Below are 24,511 nucleotides of genomic sequence, written 5' to 3'. Positions count from 1 at the left end.
AGCTGCTCTGCTGCACATACTGTATATGGAGCTTCCTGAAGGTGACTTAAAAAAAAAAAAGAAGCTAAAAAAAAAAAAGAAGCATCTGTTCTGTTCTCAAATATTTTAATGAATAATGTTTAAATCAGTGTGGTTTACTTTGTCAAAGAGACACACTGTACCACTTTGACTCTTTCTGGCTTCTTCTCTGCTATAAAATCAGACCATACTCTTTAAAACTGTCACATTTACATCATTAACCTAATTTTTCACGTCACAGCGCCCCCAGTGCATTAATGCCCCTCCAGCCCATGTTAAGAAACTCAACTTGAAAAAGTATGTTTTGACTTTGAAAAAATAAAAAATATCACTTTGTGATAACTTCAGAATTACAACAATAATTAGTATTCTTTGTATTATTATTATCGTTGCTTCTCTTGTTTTTATTATTATTATTGGAGTATACGTCACAGCCACCGATGGGCAGTGAGGCTGTAGTGGAAGTCTCTTCTTTAGAGGCAGGAATGTAAATCCAGAGGGATTAGTGAGAACACACGGAGCTGTAAACCCCTCAGTAGCTCTCCAAGGGGTCTCTGCCTCAGTGCGTAAAGTTGGGACGAGGCTCCGGACGCGCTCACTTCATCCCACAGGCTCCATGTGTGTCACCTCTGCGGGATACTTGACAAGGATTTCTGATATTTTGATAGCACTACCCTCGCGGGTCACTGACAGATGAAAACAGTGGAGATCTATTGACGCGAAGGCGTTTTCCTTACACAGATCATCTGTCCCGGAGCGCAGAGGGGACATGGGTCAGCTTTATGGTGCGACTCTTTTACCATTTGGCGCTATCTGTGTGGTTTTCCTGTGGGAGTCTGCTGCCAGCTCCATCAGGACGACGCTTTCAGTGGACACCTCGAGGTAAGTCTCACGGAGCTGATCCTAAAAATAGCTTGAACATATGTAAATGAGAGGCAGCTGCGGCGATTTTAACCAGGGCGCAAAACTCCACTGAAAAGAAAATGTTTTTGAAACATCATAGTTTAGTTTTAGTTGTTTTCTTTTTTCCCCAGCATCTTGTGAATTGTAGGTTGAGATCTATAGTGTGTGAGTAAATCTCTGTGAACTTCATGGAAACATCCACTACACTTTCATTATCCCACCAATTCATTTAAACTCAAAACAAGGGCTTCGCTGTCAGATGAGCGCACAGTGCCAAATCCATAATAGAGTTTAGCCTCTGTTTTATTGGTTGCTGCTCTTTACGGCGTGCTGTGTGAGCATGCTGTCAAAGAGGAGACCCTCAGATGAACCGCTGTAGCGCGTCTAATCTAATGTGATCCTCAAGGAAATGCAAAAAGGCAACGGGGGAACTCCAAATGGTTGGAATCGGTCGCGGTGCAGAGGGGCGCAGAGAGCCAAATGTTGCGTGTGCTCAGACAAAACATGACAGATGCTATTAACGTGCCCGGGGGGGCATAGGTTCCTGAGGTGAGGAGAGGATGTTAGTGGAGCACATGTGCCCGTGCGGAGGAGACCAGCGAGGAGCAAACTGTTGAGCATCAGGTTAAACCTCAGATAAAAAACCAACTGTAGTCTAATGTTTTATTTTACTCCCAGATTTATGCTTTAGTGCAAACTCTGTGGATTCTGTTACAGCAGGATAAAAACTGACCCCATTAAATAAATGCATAGTTAAAAGTTTAAGAGTTTGTACCTGGTCTAGTGGAAACAGTGTATATGTATATACTGTAACTGGACATAATACTGGCATAGTACAGTATCCAATTTTTCCTAGATCAATAAATCAGCTGGGCCATTATATCAGAAACGATTACTACTGATACTTCTGATAGCACCTTACAGAAATGCCATATGCTCATCAGTGAGCTATTATCTCAGTATCTTAATCCTTATTCTATAATAAGCAATTTATTATTGTGAAATGTGAGAACATTTCAATGACGACCGAGGCCAAGGTAAAGCCATCAAAGAGAAAAAAATTATCACAATGAGGAAAATGGATTATATGGATTAAGAAAAATTCAAAGAAATAAAAAAAAACACTAAACAGATATCGATCAAAGTGGATATTGGCCGGAAAACTCACAGTATCAGCGTGGCTCTAGTTTAATGTCTAATGTAATGTACAGTGAAAACAGGGACAGTTTATGTCAAAGTACTGGGTTTAGCTCCATGAGGCACCGTCACCCACCAGGTTCAACTGGTCATGTCTAGCCCCTTGTTGGGTGTCATTCCCCCGTCATGTAGCAAAACACTGTTGACAAAGAGTGTACAAACTGTCAATAATATTAACATTTGTTTCCATGTTCTCAGAGCGGAGTGTCCGGAGAGTAAGATCCTGACCGTGGAGTATCCCTGTGTCAGAGCAGGGGGGAAGAACAGCACCTGTTTCAGGTAAGACGCTCGGACATGTTGGGTCTAATAATCCTCAGTTACTGAGTGGAGCAGTAGTGAGTTATATTATATATTCATGGATCTGTATTGAGCTGAGCCGTTTTCCTGCTGCTGATGCTCGTAGGGACATTTGAACCTGACGCTTTGTGGGGTTATGGAGCGGTTTCTGTAACCACTAAACCACCCTGCCATGTCATTTCCACAACTCCACACTGTACATCTCTCTTTTGGAAACTCTATATATCCACTTGAGAGAGAAAAATAATAATTTCCTGAAGACCATCACTCATAGGATGAAGATGCAATTGGTAAAATTGTCGTATTTGTCAACCCACAGCAGCTACTTTTCTCTTACCCTGTGCTCCTCAGTCTTTTTAATAGCCATCATTTATTCTAACCTCATGTTGTAGTTTGTTAGTCCCTTTTTTTTTTTTTTTTTTTGTTAAAGCTGTTATTACTTTCCGTGTACAGCAGTTTCCATCTGCACTGAGCTGAATTCCACCAGCTCTGGCTCTGTGACAGTAAAACAGAACTTGAACTTGAACTTTCTCTGCTTGGGTCCAGAGCTAAAACATTTAGGGAAGGCATCCCCCTCAGGGAGTTAGGCCTGCATTATAACCTAAAAAGTAGAAGTACGTAGTCTGACAGGAGAGGATGTGATTATTTTTATTGCACTGTATCCATTCAGAGGAAAACGGGGAGAACAGACTGCTTACAGTGATTACCTACGATAAATTTGGTTGAACTCTGGACTCGTGAATGTTTTTGTTATTAAAACAAGACAGATGCAGATGAGACAACGTGGAAGGGTACCGGAGGCAGTTTTTGAAATGTACTGTATGACATATTAGCTGAAGAAATTGGCTCCCTCCTCGCTCATCTTTCTCTTCATACACACAGCCTCCAGGGATATAATTTATGACGCTGTGCACTGATATCATATCGTATGAACATCTTGAAGCGTAGGTTAAAGGAAATACACAGATCCGATGCAGACTTAACGGCAGGTTGTGAGGCTTTCAGCTCGTGATACATCACAACACGCAACAAGAGGAAACCAATGCAAAACGTGAACATAACTTTCCTCTGAAGCCAAACTTTGGCTCGGATTTGGTTGTTGGCGTAAGAAGATCCTTTAATAAATGAGGCACCAGGTCTAGTGTGAGGCCAGACAATCTGATCTGTTTACTGTCAAGGTCAGCCTGTAACAGGCTCTGCGTCTGGTTTAATTTCTGGCTCCACGAGAGATGCGTGGTGTTGCTGGAGGAGGTGGATTAGGCGAGGTTGTATTTTCCTTTCCCCCTGTTTCTCAGGGTGGTTCAGCACAGACCTGGATCAAATAGATTTTCACGAACAACTTCAGGGGCAATCAGATTGATCCGTTGTGTCTGTGCATAGATATTACTTTCATGTCTCAGCGAGAGCAGCACACACGGCTGATGAAGAGGCCATCACTCACAATTTGTTTGGAACGACAACTGGAAGTAATTGGAGCCTGCGTCCACACATGGTGGTCTTTAAATGTTTTTTTGTTTTTTTTAACCTTTAACATGACTTGTAACTCCACAGTCAATAATGTGGTCCTTGACCTTGGAAATAAGGTTTAGATAAAAGTAGTGCTCTACATGCTGTTTGTATTTCTTACGGTTTTTTTACGTCTTGATTGATGTTTTTGGAGAGGAGATTTCAAAAAACCTTCATCCTCCAAACTCCTTAGATACCAAGTATTGTTTTCACTACATCCCCACATGCACCACAGCGCATGTGGAGAAATCCAAAGCTTGCAAGGGGCCATGTGTTGCTAAGCTATGACTGGACAATTAAAGTTTGCAAAGTGTGTTGACCCTCGCTTGGTCTGTCCAACAGTCCAATCTGTACCCGCAGCTCTGCCACGTCCAGGCAGGCTGCACATTTTCCAATCGTTTCTGGTTTTCTTCTCTTCATTTCTCCACCTGGCGCTACTTTCTCATATTCAAATAATCTGGGAAAAAGTCATATTGCTGGAGTTTTGATTGAATATGACATGTGAACCATTTGGAAAAATTTACACCGTCTCAAAGCAAGTGTACTTAGTTGCTATCAAAACAGTGAAGCAAATTATGGTACTTAACGGTCCTTAAGTTATGTAGCACTTGAGTGAGATTTTATGAAAGGGATTCTTTGATGCTTTAGACAAGTCTAACATATTCAAGAAATATTGAAAGATTTCTCAGGATGAAGTTAAGCTCCCATTATTTCTTCAACCTGTTCTGTACCTGGCAGTAACTGTTACTGTCGCTATCTGTGTCCCCCTCGTCATGCCGTGCGTATACGAGTGTTTGCTGAATGCCTAAAATGTAAATGTAATGTCTCAAATGGGTTTGTGGTGTTGTGTAGATGGAAACCCGTGCTGATCTCACCGTCCAAACATAGAGCGGTCACTGTGGTTTTCTCAGCGATGAGGGTGAATCAGCTCAATTTCTACATTTCTATTGTTCTGCCTACTTCGTGTTCTTACTCAGTCTCTGCTGGAGGTCAGATTGCAGTCAGTGCCAAGCCAAATATACATGGTTTGTACCCAGACAGTGAGTTGATGTGAGCGTGTGTGTGTGAGCTTGCCTTGTTTATGTATGAGTCTGTATGAAGTGTCTCAGTATTGTCTGTGCTGGCAGTTAGATAGAAGTTAATTTTCTCCTCCAATCTGAACCTTTTCTCTATAAACACTCTCAGCTGTGGAGTCCAACTACAACACGACTGATGGGCTCAACTAAACTATAAACCTTTCACTTGATTGGCATGTTGTTTTGGTTGAAATACCCTGCAAGGCTCATTACTGCAGCAGATAACACCCATAACATCCTGCAGCAGCATGTGAGCTCAGGCTCTCTTTTTTTTTATTTAAATAATGTGAGGGATGATGATAAATCCCATGGAAACAATTGTTCCAACATTTGATGCTTCTTTATGCCAACTTTCAGTGACATTTTAGTTTTGTTTGCCACTGTATCTTTAAAAAAAATCATAAGCAGTGATTATCTTTTCACTGAGGACAGATGACAGGGTGTCCTGATGTTTCATTATTTCAAGCTTTACGCTGAAATGAAATATAGCTTGAGCTGAAAGAGTCAAATTTACACCAGACCAAACAACGCTCAACAGATTGTGATAACCATGTTCATGGATGTCCTGAGGGAAACGCTCCGTAAAATCACCAGAGTTTGTTGTACTGGGAAAACAGTAGAAAATCCACGCTGTAAATATCCTGAGGGAAGAAGATGTGTATCTTTTGCTGGAAATATATATCATGATCTATAACACAAATGCCAAAACACTGTTGAACTTCTACATACAGTAAGAATTTAATATGTAGCAACAGCAGCAGCAGTAGGATGTTGAGTTTGCTTTAGTGGTAACGTAATACAGCTCTGACACAGTGCCAGGAGAGTTAACACTGAACAGTGAGTTTTGCTGTTATCAGTACGATAAAACTGCTCTGGATTACTCACTGAATAATTTTCCTATAATTTCCATTTACTGTAGCAAACTAAATCTAGTGAGGTGATGGTGCTGTCCTCCTCAACCAATGAAAACTACCATGTAGACATAATCAATGAGGGTAAATAGCTGTTGGAAATACTGTACATATTCACAAATGGGGGTTGCCTTCATGTCTAATCCTTATAGAGAAAACAGGGGGTCGGGATCAGTGTCTCAACATCTTCTCTTCATCCTCCTGTTTCATTTCTCTATCTCACACAAACACACACCTCCAGTAGAACAAAGTGCAGAGCATGTGATTGTAGGAGAACAGTTAAAGTCTGGCTGTATTTGAGGGGGAGAGAAAAAGAAAAGGGTTACAATCAGTGTTTTTGGACTTTGCCTGCAGGAATGTCTCACAGCTGAGTCACACACACACACGCACACACACGGAAAGACAGACAGACGCAGAATCTTTGACTCAGAAGCATCTTTGCGGGGGTCTCTGATATCATTACACTGGTGGGCCCTTCCATGCGTTTTTTTTACTGTTTCATTTGTCTGAAAGTTTTTCCACAGAAACACTCGTTTGACATCAATGAAAGGGAACGCTTAGGATTTCACAGCAACTGGGAAAGCTCACTAACTCTTTCCAAGACATGCTCTGACTATCTTATTGCTTACAACTGACTTACTGTAAGCTTTAATAATGTGAAGTTTTATTGAAGTCAGCCTTTGATTTTAACTGCAACCTCTTCCAGTCTGGACTCATGCTACCTGTGCTGGATGAGCCTCGATGGACGTGGGAATGTTTGCCGACTGCCGGTCAGACGGCAGGAAGCCCTCTCTACACCTGGCGTTCACATGTGTCTCATTCAGATGTGGATTGTGTTCATAATATACATATTGTAGCGGCATCAGTTTCCTCTATGCTTTGCCAAAGCGCAGTTTGGACAAGGCCTCTCTTGTGATTTCCATCCTTTAAACCAATACACATGTATCCTGGAAATCCATTTTATTAAAGTAAACATCCATTCAAGATGCTTCTGGCCACAATAGCTGTGTGGCTCCAGAGATGACAGTGTCGGTCTGCTGATTGGCAAACTGCTCAGACTGAAATAACTCTACACATATTAGACTGATCACCATAAAATTTACAGTAATTCATACACCACTAATCCCACTGATTCTGGTGATCCCCCCTTTTGATGAACGAGCCACTTGAGGTTCTTCAGACCACAGAACCTAATGAGTTTGACATTTTCTGGTTTTGAGTGAGAAATTCTTGACAGCTACTGGATATGTTACCATGACACACATCCCTCATTATGAATTGTTACAATCTCTGGCAATCCCTTAATTTTTCCTCAAACATCAGCCTCAGTTCAGATTTAATTATTTATTTATTTAGTTTGCTTTGGTTTATGGGCCAATAACATGCCCATCAGCTTTGTTTAGCAAATGTCATATTAGCTCAACTAAGACAAGGAACATTTCATCTGCTACACAATAGACAACTGTCATTGTGAAAATATTAACCTGAGGCTTTTAGTCAAGGGCGTAGGTTTAGTCTGAACAATGGACAAAACAGACCCTCCAAAACAAAGACAATTTTACGAAGATATCATCTGAATGTTTTTAAAACTGTAATGAGATTTGCATTTACATTTAATAAAAACTAGTCACCAGAGTACACAAATCCTACACAGTGGGGCTTTAATATTTCTGCACCCAACACATTCAGTGGATCTAATAGTGCTTCTTTCACCTTTGATTTCATCTTCATAACAAGCCTCCACCTTGACTAGCTACTAGGGCCCAACGGATTAATCACATGGCCATTTTAATCCTCTGATTGTAGCCCAGAATAATCGTTAAAGCAGTACTTAAGAACTTTCAATTTTGGTTGAATTTGGCGGCGCCAGTGGCCCAAAGCGGTAGTGTTTTGCCTGAAGGAAGACTTCATTTCCCATGAGCACCAGCGCATAGCGCCGTAAACATCCTGATCTCCCAGTGCATGGAAATTAACAGAAGATGTCCAAACTAAGTTTCTGTTACAGCCCCCCTCAGGCCATGACAGAGGTGTCATTCAACCTGTTGTAAGTCGATGTACCATCACAAAAGTTATGAAAATATTATATGAAGGTTGAAAAGTTCCTTAGTGTTGGTTTAAATGGCCAAGTGTTGGTTGATAGACCATCGTTTACGCTTATATTTTCACGATGCCCTTGTGCTATTACTGTGTTTATCTAGTAGAGGTCTAATGCATTGCTGGCCTGCTTCTTGTCCCACACAAATATTTTTGACAATAAAATAATTTGAAAATAGTAAAATGTTCTCCCTTAAATATATAGCCTATCTTAGTTTTAAGTGTTTGAACTACACTTGAAGGTATAAAAGCAGCTATTTGTATAAATTTTCTTCTGCTTTTTTGGAATGTACAGTAATTGGCCGATATAACAGAATTTTTTATTCCCTAATATCAATATTGGCATCAGCCCCGAAAAATACATGTGGGTTTGGCTCAGTGAAATGCAATACAATAATCTGCTAATGCATCAGTACAATTTAAAATGTAAGGTTGGTGTCATTAAGGAGCTCACATGTTTTCATTTTAAGTCACAGTAGCTGCTGGCTGGTCAGTCTATTACTCATCTACCCACTGCTTCCTCTGGGCTGACACTGATAACTTGCTGCTCACTGATCTGCTCTTGTGTCCTCACTGGCAGTAAGTGTGATATTTGTGCATGATGTGTATGACATAAGCCGCCAGACAGCCTCTGCCCTCTCAGCCAAGGAAATATCAGCAAGCTTGAATTTGTCATCTTGGAAACATAGCCCCTGGGAAAGCACAAATGCAATTATCTAATAGGACTTCACTCCAAGTTCACCCAAATGTTAGTAGGGACAAAATATTGACAAGAGCTTTTCCCTTTTCCTTTGCTTTCTCACTGTACATAGATAGAAGTATATGTCTGTGTTTGTAGCTGATATGGATGGTGCAGTCCACCCACTTGGCATGGTTCATGAGTCTACAGTCAGCATTGTCGCCTCTCAGCAAGCAGTGTTTGGGTTTGATTCCCCGGCCTGGGCCTTTGCTGTATATGGAGTTTGCATTATTCTCCCTGTGTCTGTGTAGGTTCTCTCCAGGGTCACCAACATCCTCCAAAGACATGCACAGTAGGTTGATTTGTCAGTCTAAAGTGCTCATAGATGTAAATGTGAGAAACGGGAGACCAGTGCAGGGTGTACCCCGTCCTCGCCCTATGCCGGCTGGGATTGGCTGCAGCTTCCCTTTAACACTGCAAGGATAGGCTATATACTGTATTGAGTGGATGGATAAAATCAACTCCAATCAGCCTCTAAGGCATAATCTGCCTCTATCATCCACCAAACAGAAGGAACAACTTTCAAAATGTACGAAATGTTGTTAAAAAAAGACATAAAAAAGGAAATTGACTTCTATAATGACAACATCATGTGAATCTGAAGCACATTAACACTAATTTGAATGTATTGTTGTTGTTTTTTTGTGTTAAAGACCCAGAAATATGAAGCCACGACTCTTTAAAGACCACATAAGCTTTAGTTTTGTACTTGTTTTCAGTCTGTGAACATTGTTGTTGGCTTCACTCAAACTGTTAAAGTCTTTCTTGGTTTGAGTTGTTGAACTGTATTGTTGGGATTTGCTTATTTCACTTAGTGAACCGCAGTGTAGGTCTTTGTTGTGTTGAGTTAGTTGCCTGCAGCTTCGGTTCGTGTCTTTATGCAATTTGTATGACTTCCTCAGACAGGGCGTCCTGAAGGTTAGAAATTAGTTTGCTGATCTCTACTAATCAGTTGTTCCCTTTATTTCTTATGCAGACCATGGCGGCGCATGTAATCATATTCTGTCACAATGTCTGGGGGGAGGATACCAGTGGTTTTGAGGGTCATGCCATGGTGTATGTTTATGACATAATTTGAATATCCAGCCAAACCAAAGTTCAAAATGTTTTCTTTATTGTTTTTTTTTTCAGAAATGATGATTTGGAAATGTAAAAGACCTTGTTAACATGTACGGAAACTGGTCTGGAAAGCAATCGTATATCATAGTCGTAGATTCCTTCACAAGGACCAAGTCCAAGTCCAATCCCAGCCCCTCCTTCACCTCACCCAGAATTGCCCTGTGTGTCACCCAGAAACATTTAAAGTCTTCATTACAAAGACCCGACTGAGACTGACTCAGCTGTCCAGGTCTGGACTCCATCTCCACTCTACAGCTTCCTTCTCTCTGGTAGGGCTGAGCCTGTATGTTTTGCTCCGTAAAGACAGAAGCCAGACCTCTGTCTAGTAGCCAGAGCATTAATGCTGGGGTTGAGGCCAGGTCAAATGTAATAAACAAGACATTTCATGCATGTTAAGTGTTGTTTTGAATTGCACATAATTAGAGAGCATTGACAGCTCGGTGTTACCCAGATGAGGTCAGCAAGGTTAGTGTTGAGAAACTGATCCTGTCCTTGTCCTTGTCAGCGGCGATCGTGTCTGATCATTTTAGGCCAAAAGAAATAAGAATGACAGGAAACACTTAAGTCAGTCTTGGTTTGACCTGAGCCCCAGCAGCCACTCTTGTCCCGTTAATTCCACCTCATGGGAACGTGGTGCCATGGGATCTGGCAGGATGAGACCACAGGGAGATCATCTCTGGTGTAATGGTCCCTCTGAGAGATGAAGATGTGTGGACGTTCAGCAGTAAACACTCTAAAATAACAATGAGCTGGGAGACACTGAGTCTGCTGAGGGTGAATGACACCCTGGCTTCAAACTCTTACAAACTAACTGACTGACTGACTGACTGACTGACTGACGGATTGACTGGCTGGGATGATTGATTAACTTAGTGACAGCTGTTAGCTGGGATCTACAGTAAGCGTGCATGTGATGCATGCGTGCGAAAGTGCTTGTGAACTTTGCTCACTGACAGCTTCAGTGCATAAACCTGTGGTATTGTAGAGCCTTTACAACCTCCCTCTCATCTCCTTTCTTTCCCTTTCGATTTATAGCATCAAACTTGGCTCTCACCTCAGTTCTGAATCCAATGTGGTCTCTGCGCATACTTTTAAAGTTTTGATAACCTTCCCCAACACACACTCAGTCGAACCACAACAGCCAAACAACAAGGACTTGTTGAAAAAAAAGAGCAGCAACAACAACATATTACTGTAGATGAATAAACAATTGAGTTATCAGGAACACATTGACATGACATGTCATTAAGAACAAGACACAGAGAGAAAACATGAACAGATGAGAGCAGGAGCTGTATCATCCCAGTGAATGAGGAAAAACAGCGTGGGATGCTGCCGTATGGGAGTCAACCATCAAGACCGCACTTGTTATTCAGGTACTCATGGTATCACCAATTTAGGAGATAGAAAGTCCTTCACAACCAGAAGGTTGGCAGTTTGATTGGTTCCTCCAGTCCACATTGCCCCCTATGTCTCATCGTGGTGTGAATGCATACATAATGTGCAATATATGGCGATAGTAGTGCTGTGTGAATGGGTGTGTAAATGGTGAGTGTGACTAGTACTGTAAAGTGCTCTGAGTGCTTCTATCTAGAGCCTAGAAAAGTGCTAAAAATGCAAGTCCATTTACACCATTATCGATTTATTGCTAATTTGTACTACTAAGAGTGAGTGTACCAGTTATTTTAGTTGGTAAATGGTAAATGGTCTTGTATTTATATAGCGCTTTACTATACCTGAACGATACCCAAAGCGCTTTACAGTACATCACATTCACCCATTCACACACACATTCACACACTGATGGCGGAAGCTGCCATGCAAGGCGCGAACCACGACCCATCAGGAGCAAGGCGGGTAAGGTGTCTTGCCCAAGGACACTACGGCAGCAACCGGGACAGAGCGGGATTCGAACCGCCAACCCTCTGATCATTGGACGACCCGCTCTACCACCTGAGCCACTGCCGCCCCAAGTTATTCAAAAACATACTCTGTGAGTACTCACGCACAGAAAAGCTGAATCTACTCAGATGAATTTTCTTCTGATAGTAATCTGACACATAAAACAGCAGGAGAGAGAGATGAAAGAATAAGTCTCTCAACGTGGTACCGATCCCAAGAATATAGTTCTCACTGCCCAGTTTTGGCTTAATACTATGCAAAGCTGTCAAAAACATTTCCAGCAGTTTCTCTGTTGAAACTGTCTCTGAGTTGCTCATGTGGAGTCATATATGCAGACAAGATCTGGGGGGTTTCTGTGATACTTGCTTAATATACAGTATTATAGTAGCCTATTAAAGCTGTCCCTCAGTCAAGATGCTGCATCTGACAATGCATATTGTTTTGCATGGATTATTGTGTGGTGATGGCAGCAGTAGAGAAAATGTGAATTAAGATAATTTGAATTATCACCCTGTCGGTTGTGTTTGCACTTTGTGTTTTAATTGAAGCTGTTTGTAAATGCAGTGGTCTGGTCTGATAATTCCCAGTGAGTAATCAGCTGAACGTGCAGCAGCTGTTGAGGTTGCCAGGCAATGGTAGCCCTGGAAAAACATTGGACACTCTTCTGTTGGTTTGACCAGAGGACAAACCCTTTGTAGACCACATCTGCACCACGATGCAACCCCTGAATTGGGACCAAGCTTACATTTTATTTCTTAGTGCTCAAGGTTTCTTTTCAGGAACGTGTGCTAGGGATTTTTGCTTGTCAAGAGCTTCAGACAACATTTTGTTTACAAGATTAGAGGTTATGATACGCCCTCTGAGCAGTACTACTTCTTCAGGATACATTTGGAGGCTGCAGTAAGTCGCTATCAGGAAGTGATAGAGAAAATGGCGTGGCTTCCCACCTCTGGGGTCAGCTGTTGGTGAGAATGAAGTTTGATGATGACCTTGTTTATTCTCGTAATGGTAATTTAACAGTTGCTCATGCAAATGATGGCTAGGCCTATAGCAATAGTGAAATAGCTTTGTTGAATTTGTTGAAACTCACATGCAGCATAAGGATATCAATACAAAATGTTAAAAGAAATACTCAAGGAATATTCACAGCGGGAGGAACTACAGGACGGTGGTAAGAAAATGAAGAAAGATTTTAACCTATACAAAACACAAGCCGGCTGAGTGCTCTCCTCGGTGGGGGATTTGGCTGGAAAACCACATAAAGGTCTATAAAAATAGCAAGAAGAGGAAATCAGAGAAGCCGCTGGGTGTTTTTCTCCCTCCTGTAATTGGTTTCCCACTTAGATGAATGCATGTGGTGGGACGCTGACTGAAGCTCCATTGACTGATGCTGTCAGTGAAGCAGCAGGAGAACACGCAGCTCTGCTCAGTAGACATCAACGTGACGTTTCCTTTATACTCCCTCTCATGGCCCCCTTCAGATTCCCTCCTCTTTCTTGTCTACTTGCATCCATTTCTGTCACTTTCTGTTTATCATTTTTCTATCTTCCCTCTCTAACCCTCTCACATATCCATCCATCTTCCATGCTGTTTTATCTGTTCCTCATTCCTCTCTCTGCCATGTCATTTTCTCCCTACATTTTTCTTTCTCTCTCCCTCAGTTTTCACCTGTGTTCTTCCTTGGGTTTCTTTCTGTTCCCTCCTCCTTTCTTTTCCCTCTTTGGATCAGAACCACCCTCGGACCTCGGCCCCAGATATCATGAATCACAGAGCACCTGCTCCACACTTGTCTTTGTGTGTTGTTTAGTCTAACTTTCTGTACATAGTCTACACATTTGTGCACATGTGTCATCCAAAGCAAGAGGAGGAAATAGGAAATGTCTAGCTATATTTACCTATTTTCAAATGTACAGTACTGATTTTGTTTTATACACCATGCTGTCATTTTGACAATAGGAATTAATTTTTTTTTTATCAACAGTCATTTTGATGAGCTATGAGTGTAGGTGTTACTAACAGCATTAACAATAGCTACACGAAGTTCAAGTTCCCTGGTATTCTGTATACTGGATCACTGTCGTGACTGGAGTGCACGGGTGGGCAGCATGACAAAAGCGTGATGGCTCGTAGGGCTCATTTTAACTTGTCACAGTTGGAAACCCACAGTATCAGTAATGGCTCAATTATACCAAATTTATGTCATTGCCTTGCTCATTCATTCACTAATCCCTCCATAATATACACTCAGTGGTTTACATTGAACTGAAATCGTCTTTACTTATGAGCCATCGCTGACATATGTCTATGTACGTGTATTATTCCACATCTGTTATTTTCAAATCTAGGCAATGTGGAGGACGACATGTGGTGTTGTTAGCAGAGAGCGGGGTAGATGTAATGGGCACTGGTGTAGTAGTACCACATGTGCTGCTGCAGATGCTGTGTGTAGGAGACAGACACAGTGAGGAAGAGAGAAGCAGACAAAATGTATCACATCACTGAAGTGCTATTCATCTGTATCTGGTTGTACAGAGAGAGGGCTGTCTCCTACACCAGGTGATGGGAAGCAGACCTGTGTGTATGTGCGCACATGTTCTCTCTCCTCTGTGCTCCATGTTCTCTCTCTGTGTGTGTGTGTGTGTGTGTGTGTGTGTGTGTGTGCACTGTTGTTCCTATCTAAGAGGGGACATCGGCGTCGTTACACATTCACCAACAGGGGACCAAGCAGCCAACAGGGGACTTTTTTTAGGTCCCCTGTTGGACATGCTTTAAATCAACTTAAAATCATGTGAAAAACCTTCTGGTTAATTTTTTCAACTTTAGCCAAGAGGGGACCTGAGTGTGTGTGTGTGTAAAATACCATATTCAGCAGTGCCCCGGCAGGCTGGAGCAGGGATTTTAACGACTCATTCACACACGTCGTTTCTTACACTCCTCCATAGTGTGAACGACTTGCAGCCCCGGCAGCCTTTCAGACTGTAGAGAGGCTATCAAACAGGCTCCTTAGTGAACAAACCAGTACCTTGAAACATAATTTGTTATTCTCCGTAACAAAATATGAAGGTCCCAGTTTCATGGATGTCTTAAGTTTAAACTCAACACTGTATTAGGTATAATAGAAATTTTAAAATATTGAAAAAATTGATCACCCATGACAACATTTGAGATAAAATGGTCATTTAGATAATTTCTGTTGAATTCTGATTAAACATTAAAAATAATTGACCTTGCTATTGTTGCTTGTCCAGTTTTTTTAAGCACAGGGTTTCAATTTTACAATATACATGTGTTCTCAATCTGTATAGGAATTATTAGTTGACTTACATTGCAGAAAAAGGTCCACACTTGGTTTATATGGAATGACAGGGGTCCACTGTTGGTTGATGCATAATGACACACGATCCCACTTAGTTAGCATGGAGTGACATACACACTCCATCATGTATGAATAAGAAAGAAATAAGCAAAAGTGATAGTTTTTAAGAGAAAACTTTCATCAAAACTTAAAACAAACATTTCTAATAAAGTAGCACCAATAATGTTGTAATTATTTTTTAAATGTAGGGTGTACTACTGCAACATATATTTCTACAGTCTATTCATTTTTTAATAGAGGGTTTTAGGATTTAGGGTAATCTTAATGTACTTGCATCATAAATCTGTATTCATAAGGATGTATTTTATTTACTGTTTTATATTACAGAAAACTCAATGGCAACCTACGATGATATATTACGTACAAGTAAACCATCAAAGAGTAACTGATATTAAAGTATTGGCACGGCAATTTGTTATCTTTGGGGAAAATACAGAGGGTTTGGGAGATCATCAGTTTGTCAGAGATACAAGGGATAATTCATTGAGAGGATTAATCTCACAAAGTCCCTATGTTAAACTATTGCCAGACACATTTCTACAGTCTATTAATTTTTCACTGTACTGGTGTTTTATACTACTTAACTGCATTGTTGTCATGGGAAAATACTTAAACTACTCACAGTTTGACATGGCCTGATGGCTCAGAGCCACAAAAAGTTACTTTTTGGCCACGTACATCTCATATAAATGAAGCCCTGTTGGGGCCACCTATGGTCAGACTTTTACTTTTTAAATGCATGTGATTTCAATTAATTTTAATGTATTTGCGTCATAAATCTGTATAGGAATTATTCGTTGATTTACGTTGGAGAAAAAGGTCCACACTTGGTTTATATGGAATGACAGGGGTCCACTGTTGGTTGGTGCATAATGATTCAAGTTCCCACTTAGTTAGCATGGAGTGAAATACACACTCCATCATGTATGAATAAGAAAGAAATAAGCAAAAGTGATCATCCGTAAGATAAAATTTTCATCAAAACTTAACACAAACATTTCTAATAAAGTAGCACCAATAATGTTTTCATTATTTTTAAATGTAGGGTGTAGCCTACTACTGCAACACACATATCTACAGTCTATTAATTTTTCCCCTACACGAGTTTTATACTCCTTGACTGCATTTTTGTTATAGGAAAAATATTTGAATTAAAACTCAGGGTTTTAAGTCATTTTAATGTACTTGCATCATGAATCTGTATTTATAAGGATGTATTTTATTTACTGTTTTACATTACAGAAAAAGGTCCACACTTGGTTTATATGGAATGACATGGGTCCACTGTTGGTTGGTGCGGAGTGACACGCACACTCCAGCATGGGTGGATAAGCAGAAATGAGAGAAATTGTTAAGTTTTAAGATACATTTTAAATCTAAATTTAATACAAACATTTGTAACTATCAATACACATAACACACACACACACACACACACACACACACACACACAAACACATGCAAACACACATATTTAGTTACTTAGGGTTAGTTACTGTGAAAATTCAATGACAACCTATCATGAGACTTAAGGGAATATTTCAGTTATTGACATTTATGGATCAACAATAAAACATGTATGGGAAAATAAAAGAGGAGCTGGAGGGTCATCAGTTTGTCTGAGATACAAGGGATAATTCTTCTAGAGGATGGATTAACCTCAAAAGCTCAAAACTTTCATCAAAACTTAATACAAACATTTATAATGAAGTAGCAACGGTAATGTTGTGTTTTTTTATGTGGGGGGTACTGTGAAAACTCAATGGCAACCTACGATGATATTATGTACAAGTAAACCATCAAAGAGGTAGCCTACTGATATACGACAATTTGATATGGGAAAATACAGAGGGAATGGGGGATCATCAGTTTGTCAGAGATACAAGGGATAATTAATTGAGAGGATCCCTATGTTAAACTATTGCCACACACATTCACACAGTCAAAATGTTTTTAAACTGTCACGACCTCGAGAAAGCCATCCATGCGTTGCAGTAATCAGTTCTTCACTCAGTCGCCTCCAACTTGTCCCAAACGCTGCTGCCCGTCTTTTAACTAACACTAATAGACGTGAGCACATTACTCCTGTTCTTAACATATAACTTTTTAAAGCACTTAACGGCCTGGCCCCACTGTATTTATCTGAGCTACTTTATTAGAAATGTTTGTGTTAAGTTTTGATGAAAATTTTTTCTTAAGGATGATCACTTTTGCTTATTTCTTTCTTATTCATACATGATGGAGTGTGCATTTCACTCCACTTACTTACATTAAAATCAGACTGACTGAGACATGGGTAAATGCAATATAGAGTCACAGAGCATTTTTATGAGCTACCATTCTCTGCCAGAAATGTTGTCTGGGAACAACAGCTTACTTAACATGGCACAAGAAATTAGGATTCATCAGATTGTCAGAGATACAAGGGATAAGGCATTGTGTGGATGGAATAACCCCAAATAGCTCAATGTTGAACTGCTGCAACACAAATAAAAAAAGTTGACAGTGGTGTGGACCGTGTCTGAGGAATATAGTTCTTGCTGTGTCCTAATTGTCCTTTACAAGGCTTTGTAAGGCTTTGCATGTGTTTTTATATTTATGCGTTCCTTTGTTTCCCTTGATTTTCTAAATACCTTTTAATGAGTAGTTTAACAGGGGGCTTTTTGGGGTTATTCCGTCCACACACTGACATATTCCCTGTATCCATGACAGTCTGATGAATCCTAATTTCTTATTCCATGTTAATTGTTGTTCTCAGACAGCATTACTACTAGCAGACAATGGTGGCTCATATAAAGGCCCTGTCACAGAATATTATAACACACCTTCACAAAACTCATTAAAGAACTGACAATTCTTTCGACAAAATGGAATATTGCTGGTACACCCACTCTTTACAGTTGCCACAGAAGTTGAGTCACCAAAGGCCATAGGTGCGTAGGTAGCACATGGCCAACCTAAGACCTGGGAATACCTGTGTCTCAGTCGGTCTGATTTGGATAAAGATATTGGCTGAAAGAAGGTAGAAACTCTGAAGCCCAACCTGAAAATACCTAACGACCATCGTCAGCTACGACAAACCATCCCCCACACTGCCCACACTCAAGGACTGACACAGGTCATCTGGCACTCACTCCGCTCTCACTCCATTCACTCACTTCTCAGATCCCAGTTCAACAACTCTACCTTAAAGTTAGGATCTGTGAAATACATGAGTGCTGGCGACTTAACTACTTCAATGTAGAGGAATGTTTTGTGCCCACATCATAGACTGAAACCCCATTAAAAATGTTCAACTCTACTTAGAAAACTGTGTGTAGATGTAATGAAGTCACATTGCTTACTACAACATGCACAAGGTTATACCTAGATAATAAGGAATATACACACTTGTGTTTAGCTGGGTACTGAAACGAAAGAAAATCATTAGGAAAATAGATAAGAAATGAATTACTTAAAAATATACATTAATTAGATAACCATCTTCTGAACGCAATTAATTGAATTTGTTTATAATCCACTTCAGATGCTATGAATAAGGTAATATGGGATTGTTGAATGTACAATCCACACATCCTGAAAGCAATCAGACCCATTTCTGCTGAGCACCAGTGTGAACTGAATACAGCTTTTATTGTGTACTTCCCACTTAATGTAAACTCTCTGATCCTGTGCCAATCCTGTACCTTTTGACAACTTTAAATTAGGTTTCAATTTATACACCAATTTCATCTATAGATGTGTATGACGATGTGATACAGTGTGTAATATACAGAAAAAAACACAAATTTAGCTTTAGTTTTCATTTTTGTTGTGGACCAAAAATATTCAGACAGGTATACATGAACTCCAGTAGAGCTAACAGTTTGGTAAGTAAAAATGTGTGTTGCAGTAGTTCAACAGTGAGTATTTTGGAGTTATTCCATCCACTATAGCTGATTTATCCCCTGTATCTCTGGCAATCTGATTAATCCTAATTTCAGACAACATTTCTACTGGCACACAATGGTAGATCATATAAAGGCTGACAAAATATTATACTGATCACAAGGCATCACACACCTTTACAAAACTCATCAAAGACTTGACAGGGTGGATTATTGCTGGGACACCCACTCTTTACAGTTGTCACAGAAGTCCATAGGTGTGTAGCACATGGCCAACCTAGGACTGGGGAATTCCATTGTCTGCTAGTCTGATTTGGATATAAGATCTTGGCTGAAGGATGTTAGTCTTTTTCAGGTTGCCCTTCAGAGTTGCTAACGACCATCGTCAGCTACAAGAAACCATCCCCCACACTGCTGACAGTCAAGGACTGACACAAGTCATCTGGCACAGATTTAAAGCCCTCACTCACTTCTCAGAAGCCAGTTCCACATTTAGAGTGGAGAGTGGAGGTAGAGTTAAGCCTACCACACACATAAAGATAATCGGGCTGATTTTGCCCCGATTTTCCCCCTTCCGACCAAAGACAAAAATCGGCCGATTATCTTAAGGTTTTAAGATTATTTTATGAGATTCTCTTGTAGTGTGTGGTGTGTTAAGAGTCAAAATTCTCACAACAATCGCCTCGGAAAACGTTTGGCGCCGATAATCGTAAATATTAAACATGTTCAATATTTACAAATCAAAAGTCATCTTGCGTGTGGAAAGCTGGTGTTGTGCTGAGAAGTGCCTGCTTGCCAAGCTCTGCATGCTGCTCGCGGCAAGCCACTTCTCGACACAACACCGGCAATCCCACAGAGAGCCACGGTGCAGCCCTGGCAATACATGAGGTTCACACAGACATTCACGCATACACGGGAGATTTCCTGATAGCCGATAGCAAAGACGGGAGCGATCATAGCCGGCAACAGCCAGCAATAGAGCAGCCATGTTTAAGCGATCATGTGACCGCCGCTCACAGCCGCTTGACTGCTCGGCGTCCGAAGCCACAGACACACAGACACACACAGATGGTATCGTTGTAAAGGCTGAAGTGTGCCGCTTTCATTAAAAAAAAATTACATCGCTCTCATTGTCCATTCCGGAAATAGACCCGAAAGAGTAGCTACAACAATACGGATCTCTTTCTGAGTTTTCTGACCGGAGGGTCAAGATTCTGAAAAATCTTGATGTGTGTGGTGAGCTGTGTTTGGAATATCACAGCACACCACACACAATACGATCAAAACTGTTCAATCACAGATTTTTTATCTTCATGTGTGGGGTCTTTCACAGATAAAAAAATTGGTTGAAATTTAGAGAATCTCTATGTGTGTACCAGGATTTAGGATCTGTGAAATACATGAGTGTTGATGACTTCACTACTTCAATGTAGAGGAATGCTTTTGTGTCCACATCATAGACTGAAGTCTATGGGTTGGAACTGAGAACCGGTTCCTCTTCAGAACTGGTTCCCACGTGATCATTTCCTTGGGATTGTGTGTGTGCATGCTTAATGATTCCGCTAATCGATTTAGCTTTTTTTCCTTTGCAAATGTGCATGTTTCTAACCCAAACAACACATGCTGTGTTCAGGTCAGAACGAAGGCAAACACGGCGTCGAGACAGAAGCGCTCTAAAGTGTCGGGGTAGATGTGATGTGACAAAAAATATTCAGATTTATAAAACACTGCATACACACACTTGCAAGTAAAGTGCCTACAAGGCACATACATACTGTAGATAGTAAGGAATATACACACTTGTGTTTGGCTGGGTACTAAAACATCAAAAAATCATTAGGAAGCAACCCAAATGTGTAACAAATTAATCACTGAATCAGATTGGCCAGTCTACTATTTGTTTTCAAAATAAAATTTGATTAGAATTAGATTTATTGTGTACCTCCCACTTAACTCATTGAGTGCCATTGACATATGTCAAACGCAGTTTTCTGCGGCTGGTAAATGGGGACGCTGTCGCCCACACTGTGAGTAATTTTGGGGCTTCTGGGATGTGTAGAACGAATGAGACTGTAGATCAGAGCAAGAAGTGAAGAAGAAGGAGAAGACGAGTGCGATCGCTACGGAGATAAAAAAGTTGGAAAAAGTTTCTATTTCTAGAAAAAAACGACGGGCAGAGCCTGGAACAAGTGTAACGTGGAGCTGTGATGAAAGAGTTCTCTTACGGATGATCACTTTTGCTTATTTCTTTCTTATTCATACATGATGGAGTGTGTATTTCACTCCATGCTAACTAAGTGGGCACTTGTATCATTATGCACCAACCAACAGTGGACCCCTGTCATTCCATATAAACCAAGTGTGGAACCTTTTTTTTTCTGCAATGCAAAACAATAAGTAAAATGCATCCCTATTAATATATATTTAGAATGCAAGTACATTAAAATTGATTGAAACCATGTGCTGTTAAAAAGTAGAAGAGTGACAATAGGTGGCCACCACAGAGCTTCATCTATATGGGACATTAGGTGACTACAGAATAACACTTTGTGGCTCTGGCCATCAGACCATGTTGAATCCTGAGTTTAGTTATTTAAAGTAGTTTTCCCATGACAACAATGCAGTCAAGGAGTATGAAACTTCAGTAAGTCAAAAACTTGACAGACTGTAGAAAGGTGTGTTGCAGTGGTATATCATATTACTTAGTGAGGTTAATCCATCCTCTAGAAGAATTATCCCTTGTATCTCAGACACACTGATGACCCACCAGCGCCTCCTTTATTTTCCCATACATGTTTTATTGTTGAGCCATAAATGTCAATAACTGAAATATTCCCTTAAGTATCTTGATAGGTTGTCATTGTAGTTTTCACAGTACATTCCCATGTTTTAAAAAAACTACAATGACAACTTCACCAGTGCTACTTTAGTTTAAATATGTGTGTTTGCATGTGTTTGTGTGTGTGTGTGTTGTGTGTATTAATAGTTTACAAAATGTTTGTATTAAATTTAGATTAAAAATGTATCTTAAAACTTAGCAATTTATCTCATTTCTGCTTATCCACCCATGCTGGAGTGTGTGTGTCACTCCGTACCAACCAACAGTGGACCTCTGTCATTCCATATAAACCAAGTGTGGACCTTTTTCTGTAATGTAAAACAGTAAATAAAATACATCCTCATAAATACAGATTCATGATGCAAGTACATTAAAATGACCTAAAACCCTTAGTTTTAATTCAAATATTTTTTCCTATAACAAAAATGCAGTCAAGGAGTATAAAACTCTTGTAGGGGAAAAATTAATAGACTGTAGATATGTGTGTTGCAGTAGTACAACCTACATTTAAAAATAATGAAAACATTATTGGTGCTACTTCATTAGAAATGTTTGTGTTAAGTTTTGATTAAAAAAAAATATCTTAAGAATGATCTCTTTTGCTTATTTCTTTCATATTCATACATGATGGAGTGTGTATTTCACTCCATGCTAACTAAGTGGGAACTTGTATCATTATGCACCAACCAACAGTGGACCCCTGTCATTCCATATAAACCAAGTGTGGACCTTTTTTTTCTGCAATGCAAAACAATAAGTAAAATGCATCCCTATTAATATATATTTAGAATGCAAGTACATTAAAATTGATTGAAACCATGTGCTGTTAAAAAGTAGAAGAGTGACAATAGGTGGCCACCACAGAGCTTCATCTATATGGGACATTAGGTGACTACAGAATAACACTTTGTGGCTCTGGGCCATCAGACCATGTTGAATCCTGAGTTTAGTTATTTAAAGTAGTTTTCCCATGACAACAAATGCAGTCAAGGAGTATGAAACTTCAGTAAGGTCAAAAAACTTGACAGACTGTAGAAAGGTGTGTTGCAGTGGTATATCATATTACTTAGTGAGGTTAATCCATCCTCTAGAAGAATTATCCCTTGTATCTCAGACAAACTGATGACCCCCCAGCGCCTCCTTTATTTTCCCATACATGTTTTTATTGTTGAGCCATGAATGTCAATAACTGAAATATTCCCTTAAGTATCTTGATAGGTTGCCATTGAGTTTTCACAGTACATTCCATGTTTTAAAAAAACTACAATGACAACTTCACCAGTGCTACTTTAGTGTAAATATGTGTGTTTGCATGTGTTTGTGTGTGTGTGTTGTGTGTATTAATAGTTACAAATGTTTGTATTAAATTTAGATTAAAAATGTATCTTAAAACTTAGCAATTTATCTCATTTCTGCTTATCCACCCATGCGGGAGTGTGTGTGTCACTCCGTACCAACCAACAGTGGACCTCTGTCATTCCATATAAACCAAGTGTGGACCTTTTTCTGTAATGTAAAACAGTAAATAAAATACATCCTCATAAATACAGATTCATGATGCAAGTACATTAAATGACCTAAAACCCTTAGTTTTAATTCAAATATTTTTTTCCTATAACAAAAATGCAGTCAAGGAGTATAAAACTCTTGTAGGGGAAAAATTAATAGACTGTAGATATGTGTGTTGCAGTAGTACAACCTACATTTAAAAATAATGAAAACATTATTGGTGCTACTTCATTAGAAATGTTTGTGTTAAGTTTTGATTAAAAAAAATATCTTAAGAATGATCACTTTTGCTTATTTCTTTCATATTCATACATGATGGAGTGTGTATGTCACTCCATGCTAACTAAGTGGGAACCTGTGTCATTATGCACCAGCCAACAGTGGACCCCTGTCATTCCATATGAACCAAGTGTGGACCTTTTTTCTGCAATGCAAAACAATAAATAAAATGCATTCCTATTTCCTATTAATTGGTTGAAACCAAATGTCTAGAGCATTTTGACTATTTCAAATTGAGATGATAGTAGATCCCCTCTTGGACTGCTAAGAATGACAGAGGCAACGCATTTATGGATGAGTAAAGACGGACGAGCAAATTATCTTTGTTAAGAAAAAATAATTAATCTATATTAAAGCCGGTTTAAAGTAAATGTTGTTGCTTATACTGCAGAACTTGATATTAGTGCATGCAGTCATGTTACTTCTGAACTGCATGCAATTCAATAAAAAATATTCACTCTCAAATGTGCCATGATTATATATTTATATACAATTTGTACTACAGAGACTTTAAAATAAGTAATGATAACTCTAAAGTTATATTATCCATTTTTGAAAGAAACGGAGAAAGTCATTGTTGTGAACAAGGACTCATTAGGTGAATGAATGGGTCGTTAGGTGAATGAATGGGTGCAGACAGCTCCACTGCAGTATGTGGAGGTCCACTCTTTGATAGGTAAATGTCGCTCAGAGATCCAGGTCCCCTCTTGGCAATTTCTCTAAAAATAATTAAAAGTCACATTTTCAGTAATATTATGGTAAAAACACCTTAAAAGTAAATTTTATATTCCTTTTTTGTTTTTCAAAATAAGTGTAAACATAAGACCCCGCTTGGCAGCTTGGCCCGACAGGTCCCCTG

General features: G+C 39.8%; 1 protein-coding gene across 1 annotated transcript in view; it reads left to right on the top strand.

The window, feature by feature from the left end:
- Positions 1–464: 464 nt before the first annotated feature.
- LOC146989940 (collagen and calcium-binding EGF domain-containing protein 1-like) overlaps positions 465–24,511 on the top strand; it is a 41,863-nt gene continuing 17,816 nt past the window's right edge. The window contains exons 1-2 of the mRNA XM_085766473.1: positions 465–900; positions 2,317–2,397. Of these exons, the coding sequence (XP_085622599.1) occupies positions 788–900; positions 2,317–2,397 (194 nt within the window). The 5' untranslated portion in view covers positions 465–787. The remainder of the gene's footprint in view (positions 901–2,316; positions 2,398–24,511) is intronic.

The sequence above is a fragment of the Trachurus japonicus genome, chromosome 3 (assembly GCF_045865225.1).
Source record: "Trachurus japonicus isolate A0001 chromosome 3, Traja_1.0".
Classification (NCBI taxonomy): domain Eukaryota; kingdom Metazoa; phylum Chordata; class Actinopteri; order Carangiformes; family Carangidae; genus Trachurus; species Trachurus japonicus.
The sequence above is the reverse complement of the archived record's forward strand: the minus strand, read 5'-3'. Positions and strand labels throughout refer to the sequence as shown.